This window comes from Mustela putorius, unplaced genomic scaffold, assembly GCF_011764305.1.
Source record: "Mustela putorius furo isolate JIRA1106 unplaced genomic scaffold, ASM1176430v1.1 tig00000450_pilon_pilon_pilon, whole genome shotgun sequence".
Taxonomy (NCBI): domain Eukaryota; kingdom Metazoa; phylum Chordata; class Mammalia; order Carnivora; family Mustelidae; genus Mustela; species Mustela putorius.
In genome coordinates this window covers 21,943,364-21,956,076 of record NW_025421385.1, presented here as the reverse complement: position 1 = coordinate 21,956,076, position 12,713 = coordinate 21,943,364, and the positions used below count along the sequence as shown (strand labels likewise).

Below are 12,713 nucleotides of genomic sequence, written 5' to 3'. Positions count from 1 at the left end.
TCTATATGGCTGTAAACCATTTAGAAAACTGTGATACTGGTGGAAGGATAGACTGGTAGAACAGAATAAGGTCTGCGAATAGACTCATTTGTGCATATCTGTACTGTCATCATTCTACAGTCAGATTACACAATCGTATCAGCATAAACACATATGAACTTTTTATAAATTTGCCCTGCAGAACAGAGAGGAAAGAGCAGTCTTTTCAACAAATGATGTTAACTTGATTTGCTATCCATAGGAAAAGAAAATGAAACTTATCTCTGACCTCACATGGCACACAAAAATCAATTCCAGATGGATTACAGATCCAGCTGTGAACGGTAACACAACGAAGTCTCTGGACTTTTTAGACTGTATAGAACAATCACATAAACTTGGCATAGGGAAGTATTTTTTAGGGCACAAAATGCACTAACCATGAAAAAAATGGATAAAATGGACTACCTGAAAGTTAATGACTTATTTTCAAAGAGCACCAATAAAGTGAGAAGAGAAGCTACAGAGGGGGAAAAGATAAAGCTAATAAACATAAGGAAAGGTATTCAACCTCATTAGTAATCCAGGAAAAGAAAACAAACCACGACCAGACACTGTCATAAGCCCACCAGAATAGCTAAAACTAAACATTGTAATACCAAAAGCTGTGACAAGGATGCGGAGGAATAGAAATTCTCAGGTTGCTGGTGGGAGTATGAATTGGTACAACTTCTTTGGAAAACTATTTGGCATTAGCTACTAAAGCAGAAGATTCTCAAGTCCTGTGAGTTTGTGATACCACTTCTAGGTATCTACTTAACAGAAATGCCCACACAACAAGAACCATATGCAAAAATGTTCACACCAGTACTTCTTGTACAAGCCCCAAACTACAAACTTGAATCCATCAACAGTAGAATGGATACAGTGTGACATATTTATAGCATGGACTACTTACTATAAAACAATGGAAATGAACAAAGTAGTTAACATATAACATGGTTGAAACTCACAAACAAAATTTTAAGTCAGACACAAAAAAAGCACACTAAAAGATGACCACTGATGTAAAGTTCAAAATATAGGCAAAATTAAACTATTATAGTTGAAACACATGCTTAGGTGGTCAGTGAAAGTCTAAGATAGAAACAAGGAAGTGAGTACAATATATTACTCTTGGGGTTGGTGATGAAGATGGTTACTCTTGGGGTTGGAGATGAGGAAAGGGCCAGTAGTCAGGAGGGGGCACGCACCTTCTACAGTGTAATAGTCTATTTTTTGACCTGCACTGGCACTCACAATGTGGTAATTACAGTCAAAAATTTTATGCACTTTTCTGTTATGCATGTTTTACAATAAAAAAGATTAAACAACCAAGCAAAAGAAATAAGCTGGTCTTTGATATCAAAATGAAGGCTTAGTGCTTGGTTAATAGGCCCCATTTTTTAATTTTTTGGATAATGGTAATCACATTGAATTATCTAGATTGTTTCACTGAGACCCTATGCCAGACATTTCTGAGATGGTTGGCTATTAACCAATCCAAGAATCAAATGTAAAAGTTTGACCTCATCTTATATGCTCCAAAAAACAAAATCAGTAGAATCAAGCATAGAATTTATTTTTTTGAGCTGAGGGAAGTATCTTCAAAGGAAGGTGGATTCCCGCCGACCAAATAAATGAGGCAGATGAGACAGCTTGGACTTGAAAGGGATAGATAAAAAGTCAAATCCCTTGCTACTTCTTTGTTTTCAATTACATAATCTTTGTGGCAGAATTATCTTTGACAGAATCCTGAGAAGATGATTTCTAGATCTGAAAGTTAACAGAATAAAGGGGAGCTGAGCACGTTAAAATGGGAATAGAGCAGGAATTCTGGAGATGTGACAGGATAGAAAGGAGGAGCCTCATAATAAAAGAAAACCACAATGATGTCGCACATAGGGAAGGTGGAATATAAAGTCTCAAAACAAGAGAAGACTCAGCTGCATGATTTGACAATCTAGAAGAGCCTATGGAGGTACTTAATGAGAAAAGGAGATCAAATTAGCATTATGGCAAAATAGAGCAGAACTCCAACATGGGAGCCTAATCATGGGGTTCAGATAGCAAGGAGATCAGTCAGTCTTTCCTAGAGTTGGTCCTTCCATCTCACAGTACAATCAAAACCCGAAGCTGGAAGAATCCAATGGTTTTCCTTCTGGCAACTTCCTTTTATAGCCTGGAGCCTCTATAAATTCATGCACCAATGTCAACAATGTTTTCAATATGGTCTGACAATTTCCTATTTCCCTGGAAAGCTCTCCCATTTATCATAATGACTATTTCATTAAAAGTCATTTTAAAGGACTTTTCTTAAAAATGTTGACATTCTTCACATCTCCCCAATGACCCTCAGCAGCACTGCCATCTACTTCAAACAGGAAACATCCCATTAGAAGGAAACTTTCTCAACTTTTTGGGACCAGACCTTTAAACCTAATGGCTTACCCATCTATCCTTTCCTTCCTGAAAAGAGCTTTCCCTTTACAAATCCAAGACTAATTCTTTCCTCCAACCATGTAGGTGGATCCTTTCCCTACCTTATGTCCCAAACTGCTCATCTCTAATGGCCTATAAACCAGGACTCCGAAGTTATCCTCAACTCCTAATTACCAAATCCAGTGTATTCCACATCCTGAATTTCTCTTGAATCTATCTCATCATATATCTCCTCTCTCACCACTATCCCTAAATATTGTCTGTCATCTCTTACAAAGCCTGACTGAACTCTTGACCTCCAAGCTTACTAGTCTCTAATTTATTTACTACATTGCAGCTGCCAATGATCTTCCCAATATGCTCTTCTGATAGGTCACTTCTTCAATTTTACTGTCCACGAAATAAATGCGAACTCCTTAACATGGCTCCTAACCCTCTCATGATTTGCCCTGGCTTACCTTTCTCATTTATTTCTAGTTTTACTACTCCATCCATGCATGCTTTGCATTAAGCATTCCCAGACATTCATATACCTATTTCTTTTGCCTGGTAGACTGTTCACCCTCACCTTATTTATTTATAATATATTTATTATATATTTCTAATATTTATCTGCCTAGGTCTACCTCATTATTTAAATGTCATTTCCTTTGGGAGGCCTTTCTGGACTTCCTAGACTAGGTTTGGTCTCTGTGCTATGTGCTCCCCTAACATAACACTCATTGTTCTTTGTTAATTTATCTGTATGCTCAGAAAGTAGGGCTCTGTCTATTCACTGCTGTGGCGCCAATACCCAGCAAAGTAACTCTAGGCATCAAAAATGTCTATTAAACAAGTGAAAAGAAATATCATAAATATAAAATTTTAAAAAATAAAAATAAAGCATTAATGATAGGAGATGTGCTCCTTCATTTGGAATGGTCTAGATACAGTTCCTATAGATTTCCTTTAAAGTTTGAAGTGCAACACTTCATGGATTTCAAAGGTAAGAATAAAACAGATACTTTTAAGTTATAGTGGAAGCTATTACAATAGAAGATAGATTGTGATTTGCTGGTTGTTATGTCTTTTATGTTGTTTCCAGGCCAAAAAGATGGATGGGAAATTTTATTACCCCTGGAGACATCACTGTCCTATATCAAAAGAGTAGCACTGAAAAGGCTAGCCTAAAGGCAGGATGGATAAATAAGAAATTTATTAAGAAGTCTTTGAGTATAACACACACATAAACATAAGGAACATATTTATACAGATACTATAAAATATTCAAAATCATTACCACTAAGCAAATTTACCTATAGTAAGAAAAAGGAGAAACTATAAATATCCTGAGAAAGAGGACTTCAATACGTGGTCAGTGGTTTAAATTTTTTGTCTAAAGGAAAAAAAAGTCAGAGCAGCTGGCCTTACAATAATGAGAAAAAGGTATTGATAACTTGTCTGCTAAAAAAAAAAAAAAAAAGTGCCTGAAATGTTCATTCAGGGCTGGTATTCATCTTTATTCAGAGCCTGGCTGTCAGGCTTGAAAGGCAAGAGATTACTGATGCATTCTACAGCCAAGTCATGGATAATGATAAATAAATTTGTTCTTCATACAGCAATGAATAAAGGGAGGAAAAAGACTTATTCTTTGTATTATAAGGGTCTCCTATGCATTGTTTGGCTTTAGTAAGATGATTAGCTTATTAAAGTTAAAAGATACAACTTAGAAATATCATACTTTGATATTTCATTTTCATTATTTCAATGGAGCAAAGCCATCTTCAAATTCTGCTACTGCATGATTAATATCCTGCATTGGTTAATTTACATTTTTTTACTATGTAGGCACTACATAGATCATGAATTCCAAAAAGGAATTTCTTAAGCTATTTAGGAGCTTTAAGTAATTTATTTTATACCTACTTCAGTATTTTCTGGGAGGTAGTTTTTAAAATAGCTGGGGTTGGGTGATGGAAATTGGGGAGGGTATGCGCTACAGTGAGTGCTGTGAATTGTGTAAGACTGATGATGATTCACAGACCTGTACCCCTGAAATAAATAATACATTATATGTTAATAAAAAAAAAAAAAAGCTGGGGTCAAGGTAAATGCAGTAGAGTGAAAATGAAAAAATAAAGAGCAGTAGTATGTTTACTAAGGGCAAAGTTAGAGCTTTTGAAAGTAATTCATGGTATTCCCATTAAATAAAAAACACTATCAATTTTGGTCTCTGCCTTAAGAAAAGACTTCACTAATATTAGTAACTTTTAACTTTTGGCCAGAAGAGTCAATCTTATGCTTTCTATTTCTTAAATTACACACACTCATGGTTTTGATGAAGTTAGGACTGGTTTAGGCTCAACTGTGTTACTGAGATTAGTGGAGGAAATTTTTCCACATAAGAGCAGTGCCTAGGAAGATATGATTTTAAGAGCTCTAGTGGACAGAAGAAACAAAGGTATTTCTGAATCTGTTTACAAGAGATAATTATGAGTTGCCTATTTAAGATGAGGCCCCTGCTCTCTTGTGAGTAACCTATTTGCAAGCTCAAATAGGTAATAACTGTAATGCAAAATGGCATTTAAGTATACTTGAAGAAAGCTTATAATAAAAGAACTAGAGAAATTTAAAAGGAATACATATTAAACTCCAGTTGGTGATCTGAAGACTTCATGAGAATATGGGATGTGAGATGGATGTTGAAGGAAGGGTAGGGCTTTCTGAAAGTGGAAATAAAAGTATTTCATAATTTACAGAACACAATCCAAATGAACATTTTCCTTAATTGTCTTTTAATAAGTATTTATAACACGAAAATGCTTCAGAAGTCATCTCATCTGCCTAAATAAATGGAAAGCAGTGGTTCTAGCTTAAGATTAGTTAAAAATACGGAGCTTACAAATATTCCTTAGGAAAAGTTAGACACACTCTCCCTCTGTAATGACTGAATATCATCCTAAACTCCACTGTATCTAAATATTCCCCTCCTCTTTCATCTTACCATGATTGTGAAGTTCCCCTTCAGCATCACACACAAAAAAGCCAGAGACAGCTTCAAGGAACAGTGGAGTGAAAATGAAAAATATACACAGAATATATTCTGTATATATTTTTTAAAGACTAAAAGTCACAGACTAATGGTCAAATAACTTAAGGACTAAAAAGTATTTGTTGAATTTGGCAATATGGAGGTAAATGGGTAAGAATTTTGACCAAAAAAGTGAAGCTAATTATTCCTCCATGATAGACAATTCATTTTTTCTGCCTCTAGGCTCCACAAATAGCGAGCTAATTCATAAGAAGACAATAATCGTCCAGTAACTTTTATTCTTCTTAGGTATTAAAATTGACCACTGAATGACTGTTCTAAAATTCTCTCACCAAATTAAGCTGAATTATCTAGACTGAAAGGTTATTTTGCTTTCTACTGGCACTTTCTTATCTTTCAGAAATGTTCTGAAAAACAAAATCATCTCAAGAGCTATTTAGGATATGTACTGCCAGGCTTTAAAACAGATCCACTTCTATTATTAAGAAATTTCCACTATTTCCTTTATTATTACCTTTAACTACTCCAATGCCAGTACCATTGCATTTTGGTTACTGGCCACAACTGAGCTTTATAAAAACTACATACTGCCATTGCCTTCTACACACTTAGGAAGATAAACTTTTAAATTGTGTCATATTTTCTTGAGTTGAATTCGACATACTTTTGTAAAGTTGAAAGAAACCTCAAATCAATATCTAAGCTTTTTTTTTCTTTTTTTTTTTTTAGAGAGAGAGAGAGAGAGAGAGAGAGAGAGAGAGCACATATGTGCATGTGAGCAGGTGGGTGGAGGGGCAGAGCGAGAATCTTAAGCAGGCTCCACGCTCAGCACAGAGCCTGAACCGGAGATCATGACCTGAGCCGAAACTAAGAGTCAGACACTTACCTGAATGAGCCACACAGGTGCCCTCACTATCTAATCTCCTGTTCTAGGCAAAGTTACCCAAAAGAACAAAGCACATCCTTTGTTAATCAGAGCTATAAGGAAATTTTTTTAATGTCCAAACTATTGCCATGATAGTTTGCCACTTAGTTCCTCATTGTTACTCCACAGAGTACGGGTCATTAGTTATTTACCTAAATAATCCCCAAATTATCAAGTAACCAATGACCTCATCTATCAGCTCTCTATTATTGTGGACTAATGCTGTGTGAAATAATCCATCTCAAGACTCAGGTGTAAGACAATAGGCATTAATTTTTGCTCATAAATGTATAGGTCAGTTGAACAATTCTTCTGAGCTGGCCTAATCGTAGCTAGCCTTGCTCATCAGTTTATAGCAGGCCAGCGGGTGAGCTTGTGCTGGGCTGGTGTAAGATGGTCTCACCTGGCACAGCCCTCTGTATGAGGTTTCTGATCTTCTAGCAGGGTATCCTGAGCTTAACCTGAGACAATGCTATTGGCCAGAACAGGTCTCAGCAACAATCAGATCCAAGGTGGGTGGGAAAAGAACCCATATGTCTTGATGAGAGGAGCTAGAGATTGTACTGTAAAAGGATGAGGACTGCAGATACTTTCACAGTCCAACTGGAGAACTTCACATTAAACAATCTAATATTAACACTGCTTTCCCTCCAGCCTTAAATCTGGATTGGGTAAACATTAACAAGACTATCACTGCAAAATATAATTTCAAGAATGTTGTTAGGGTGTCAAGTCATAGTGTGTTGAAATTAGACAGCAAATTGAGATTTTAATTTAAGAGCCTAAGGAGTTGAAAAATACTGATTTTGAAAAAAATGATTTAAAAGCTACCTTACATACTAGACAACATGAATCTGTATAATTTAGAAGAAATTATACAGTTTAAGTGATTTTAAAGTTTTTTGCTTACTGTGTATGTATTAAAATCCTACTTTATATATATTTAATAAATTATCAGAAATAGTTTTATTCAAAGAGCAACACCCATGAACCTTTAAAATGAACCATTTATTAAATCAGACTGTTATTCTTAACAGTTAATGTAAGTTACATGTATGTTTATGTCAGAGTATTTCACATGGAAATTTTTTAAACTCTTATAGGCAAGCAAAATCGTACCACACAATATATAAGTGGGAAGGGGGTACTGCTAAACATTCAAATAAGGCAAGTATTTAAAAACAGTAAAACAATAATTAAAAAAAATTCAAGCATTCCTTTAAGAGAATTCAATACTACTAGCTAAACATACTTTCTGAGTGTATTCATATAATCAAGGCAGTGTTTCTTCTTTTAAAACATCAGGAAATGGAATAAGGCTCATTAATAGATACAGCTGCCCTCAAGATTTCAACCTCAGTTGCTTTCTTTAAATTAAAATTCACAAAGTGCACAATTAAGATATATCAAAAAACTGAATCTGCTACTCTAACAACAGCTGTCCATGCTTAATACTTAGTGGTTTATTTGACCAAATTATCTTTTCAGGGAAAAAAAAAAAAGATAAGCCACTGTAAAACATTTAGTTTGAAATGTATGCTAATATTTTTCTTAGAAATCAAAAATTATGGAGGAAAAGGTTATTTATCATAAGGAAAAGAAAGCAAAACACTGGAATGACCAAACATTTTCAGAGAACAAGCACCACAAAGGACATTTGCATTCAGTTTTGTAATATTTATCAATGAATTTTTCTTACTCCAACCAATCTACTTCATCAAATTCTGAATCATCTTCTGAATCACTATATTCCACAGCAATACGGCGAGACAGGATGGTGGCAACGTCATTTTCAATGCGTTCATGTTTAGCTTCCTGTTCACGCTGCTCTTCTACTTTGCGTAGCTGAATACCTGATACAGAAAAACCAAAGCATTCATTGTAAACCAAAATACCATATACTACATTACTACATATTATTAATCTTTCTGGAGTTAAATCAAATACATGTGAGTAATACTAACTGGAAAATGGAAAGTAAGATCTATTAAAAAGAATTTGAAGGGATCATATTTAGAATCGTATTAATTTGGTCAATTAATTCTTTCATTATCTGTAAAACTAACTGGTCAAACTTAGCAGCTATCCCAGTGAATATCTACAGCTTATTCAGCCATGATGGTCTACTGTGCCTCCCTACTCAGCACCTCCCCCCAAAAAGTCAACTGGTGGTCAAGTAAATGTTGTTGAGTGTATCTTCTGGACTTTATTCTCTCCAGTGCTTGAGGGAAAGGCAGTATTATTTATTCTCTGCTGCTGGTGCCTGGCTTATAGTAGGTGCCTAGGAAAAGCAGGCTGAATAAATGAATGAGTATGAGAGGCCTTTCCTTTGTTACTAAGGGAGGAAATTTAATCCTATAAAGGCATCTGGTAGAGCAAGTGTCACTGATCCACCAAATGGACAGCCTTAATACTGAAGAAAACATCGTTTTTAAAGGAGTTAATATACACATTAAACATAATATAAAGGGTTTTAACTAAATTTTCTATAACTTGTAAGTCTGACACTTTCAACTTCTCATTATTTAATGAACATTTTAAGAATCCCTACTAAAGTATGAAAATAAAATAATTAAATGTGATTTGTTCTCTGGAAAATGATTTAAAATACACGTTGAACACAGCTTTCCTTTCTAAGAACCATGAGTGCAAAGATACTTAAAAATTTTTTAAGTGAGGAAAACATTATTCTGTCAAATATTTAGGAAGATTCTAATGATACCATAGCAATGCTTTTAAAGGCCACAAGGAAATTACCTTTTCGTATTGCTTCCAGAAGTACACTCCTGGCGTCACTGATGACAGGTAGAGTTGATGGATGACGCTTTGGCTCAGAAGCAGGTATAACTTGTGATGGAGGAGATGGAGGCATTAATGGAACATGGGGACCTGGGGCAGTAGATGGAGCTGGATGTAGCCCAGAGGGAGGATGAGTAAGAGCTGCGACTGTGACAGGTGATGATGGTCGAATGCCAGGTGGAGGCAGAGGAGGCGGTGGTGGGGGTGGAGGCAGTCCCTGGACTTCACCTTGCGGGAGTGGATGAACTGGTACAGTCTCGCATACTGGGGCAGCTCTAGCTACTGGTGGAGAGGGCTGTACTAGAGGAGGTGCGATTGGAGGAGGAGCTGGGTGGAGGACTCCAGGGGCAATCTGGAGAGGAGCTGGAGGTGGAGGTACTGCTGGAGCTTGCAAAGCAGTGGCTGGAGGTGGTGGGGGGGGAGGTACTGGCGGGGGAGGAGTTGAAGTCATTGAAGCTCTTAATGAAGAAGTTGACAAGGCAGATGGAAGAGGTGGTGGAGGAGGTGGGGGGGTGGGGCTCACAAACACAGGTGTCCTGCCTGTAGCTGGTGACTGAGGGCGATTTTCTATCAAACCTGTAGCAGAACTGAAATGAAAAAGAAATCCTAGCAAGTTATTAAAAGAGAAAGAACTAACCACAGGAAAGATAGAACGACCAGTAATTTTATCAGGGCAGATGCATTGACATGTTCCTAAAGAAATTAAAAATTCTTCAGTATTTAGGATGAAGGGAAAACACCAACAAGAAAATTAAGAGGCGGTGCTTTCATTTGTAATATTCTAAACGGTCTCATCCTTCATGCACCTGTCATATGCACTCAAGCATTTTATGCTTACTTTGATAAATAAAATATTCAATTTTATGCTGTGATAGGAGTCTTTATAATGACTCAACATTTATCATAGGACATTATTTGCAGCAATACTTGTGGCCATTACAATGCTGCATTGATACTGAAGCTATTAAGACTCATCATATGCCATTTCAGTTAAATCAATAACAACTAATTATAAGCCACAAAAGGAAATTTATGGCTCTCTTCCTTCCTGAGGATGGAACATCAAATAAATGACTCAGTGATAGAAGACTGATTTTTTTAAACTGAAAATTATAAAGCTGGTCTCTATTTACCTATTAAAAATTTTATAAGCTGGATAACAATGGGTAAAATTAAACTTCAAAACCACTTTACTGCAAGACTATTTATTGCCTCTTTTCTCTCAAATTCTCAGAGTATTCCCCATAATATCAAATTAACACTTAGAATCACATTCTTTGGTTCCCATTTCTTAGTCCCTTACCACATTCCAAAAATTTTTCATTTTTATTAATATACTGCACATTATGGGCTTGATAATAAAGCTATAATAAAATAAAACACACTTTAAGCTTTAAAGTAAATTCTCATTCACTAAATTTTCCCCGAGAACACATCAGCTTTTATCAAAGGCTGGCAGATGACGTTCCACAGTCAAACCTGAACTGCTGTTTTTACAAGTAAGGTTTCATTGAAACACAAACAAGCATTTATTTATGTGTAGTCACCAACGGCAAAGCTGAGTAGCTGTGACAGAGAACTTATGCCCACAAAGCCTAAAATACTAACTGATCCTTTCAAGAAAAAAGGTTACCAGCCCCTGAGAACAAGTATCACTTGCCCACCCCAGCGTACCTGATACAGGTGGGGATGGGTTTGGCATCCCCTGCTCCATGCATTGGTGGAGGTGGAGGAGGTTCGTGTGGTCTGACTAAGACCCTTTCCTCAGCTCTAGTCAGAAGCTCACTCATCTGACTAAATGGCAAGGCAGAAAGTGAGTAAGATCCATCCATATGGTCCACATATGTTTGAGGTCTAAAAAAAAAAAATACAGTATCAGTGTGTTTTTCTTGAATTACAGGTGGAGTACAGTGTTCTACAGGAGATATTTAACATGTATCCTTTGATTGCTAATATTTAACCACTACTAAGAAACTTCAGAAATTTATTATTGCTTTTAAAACAAAGAATGCTGCTCACAATGTAACCTTTCCTTGCAGTTATTTTACTATATTATAATACTAATTCAATTCACAAGGATAGAAAGTATCACATATAGAATCTTATAAGCAAGAAAGTAATTAGCTTTTGGCAAATTGTGTTCAAAGCTATCTGCCTCTATTTCATTTTTTTCCTTCAAAATATGATGTCAATGACAAAAAGCCAGAATATGAAAACTGGAATTTTCCACCATCAGGATATCTTGTTGCTCTCTCAAGCTTAAATGACTTCTAAATGTCTGTATTAGTGAGAAAGGCCTCCATGATACCACAGAGATGGCAAACTATATTGTTTTGTCTTTTTGGTGTTTTCAAAGGTGGCAGGGTACTCAGAAAATAACTGAGTAACAAAGCAACACAGGACTTAAGATCAGATTTAAGCAGAACTTTAGACTTATAAATATTTACTGATTGTGGGCGCCTGGGTGGCTCAGTGGGTTAAGCCGCTGCCTTCGGCTCGGGTCATGATCTCGGGGTCCTGGGATCGAGTCCCATGTCGGGCTCTCTGCTCAGCAGGGAGCCTGCTTCTCTCTCTCTCTGCCTGCCTCTCTGTCTACTTGTGATCTCTCTGTCAAATAAATAAATAAATAAATCTTAAAAAAAAATTTACTGATTGTAGTGCATGCTGGGGATGAATGTACACAAAGTGAGTTAGAAAATACAAGTGGCTATATGAACACCGGTTTGAACTGAGCATACCCACTTATATGAGGGGTTGTTTTTTTTTATAGTACAGCACTGTTGATGTATTTTCTTTATGATTTTCTTTTTTTTTTTTTTTAAGATTTTATTTATTTATTTGACAGAGAAAGACACAGCAAGAGCGGGAAAACAAGCAGGGGGAGTGGGAAAGGGAGAAGCAGGCTTCTTGCAGAGCAGGGAGCCCAGTGTGGGGCTTGATCCCAGCTCCCTGGGATCACGACCCAAGCTGAAGGCAGACACTTAAGAACTGGGCCACCCAGGCACCTCTCTTTATAATTTTCTTAACATTTTTTTCTGTGGCTTACTGTATTATAAAAGTACAGTACATAATACACATAACATACAAAATACGTGTTAAATGACTATTTATGTTCTCAGTAAGGCTCCTGGTCAACAGGAGGCTATCAGTACTGAAACTTTTGGGGGAGTCAAAAGTCACATGTGGATTTCTGACTGCACAAGGAATTGGTGTCCCTAACTCTCTCGTTGTTCAAGGATTAACTGTACTGAACTTAACACTACTGGGTAAGGTAATACCATAATTACTTAACAGTAGAAGAAAAAGTGTTTATCTATAGATTGCTTTTTCAAATAAATCTCAATTCTTTAGGCCTTTTTCTTTCAATGCGTATATTAATAGTATCTTACATGTATGTTACTTCTAAACTTGGCAAAGATATTAGCCTAATAATTTACACGTATTATTCCTAAGAAAACTTGAAACTCTTTTCCATTCAAAAATACCTACAATATATAT

At 36.2% G+C, this 12,713-nt stretch overlaps 1 protein-coding gene across 6 annotated transcripts in view; it reads right to left on the bottom strand.

The window, feature by feature from the left end:
* Positions 1–7,405: 7,405 nt before the first annotated feature.
* The window catches only part of WASF1 (WASP family member 1), a 61,292-nt gene continuing 55,984 nt past the window's right edge, over positions 7,406–12,713 (bottom strand). For all 6 annotated transcript variants that reach the window (XM_004753504.3, XM_004753502.3, XM_004753501.3 and 3 more), the window contains 3 exons: positions 10,890–11,069; positions 9,174–9,802; positions 7,406–8,269 (listed from right to left, as the gene is read on the bottom strand). In XM_004753504.3, the coding sequence (XP_004753561.1) occupies positions 8,112–8,269; positions 9,174–9,802; positions 10,890–11,069 (967 nt within the window). In that variant the 3' untranslated portion in view covers positions 7,406–8,111. The remainder of the gene's footprint in view (positions 8,270–9,173; positions 9,803–10,889; positions 11,070–12,713) is intronic.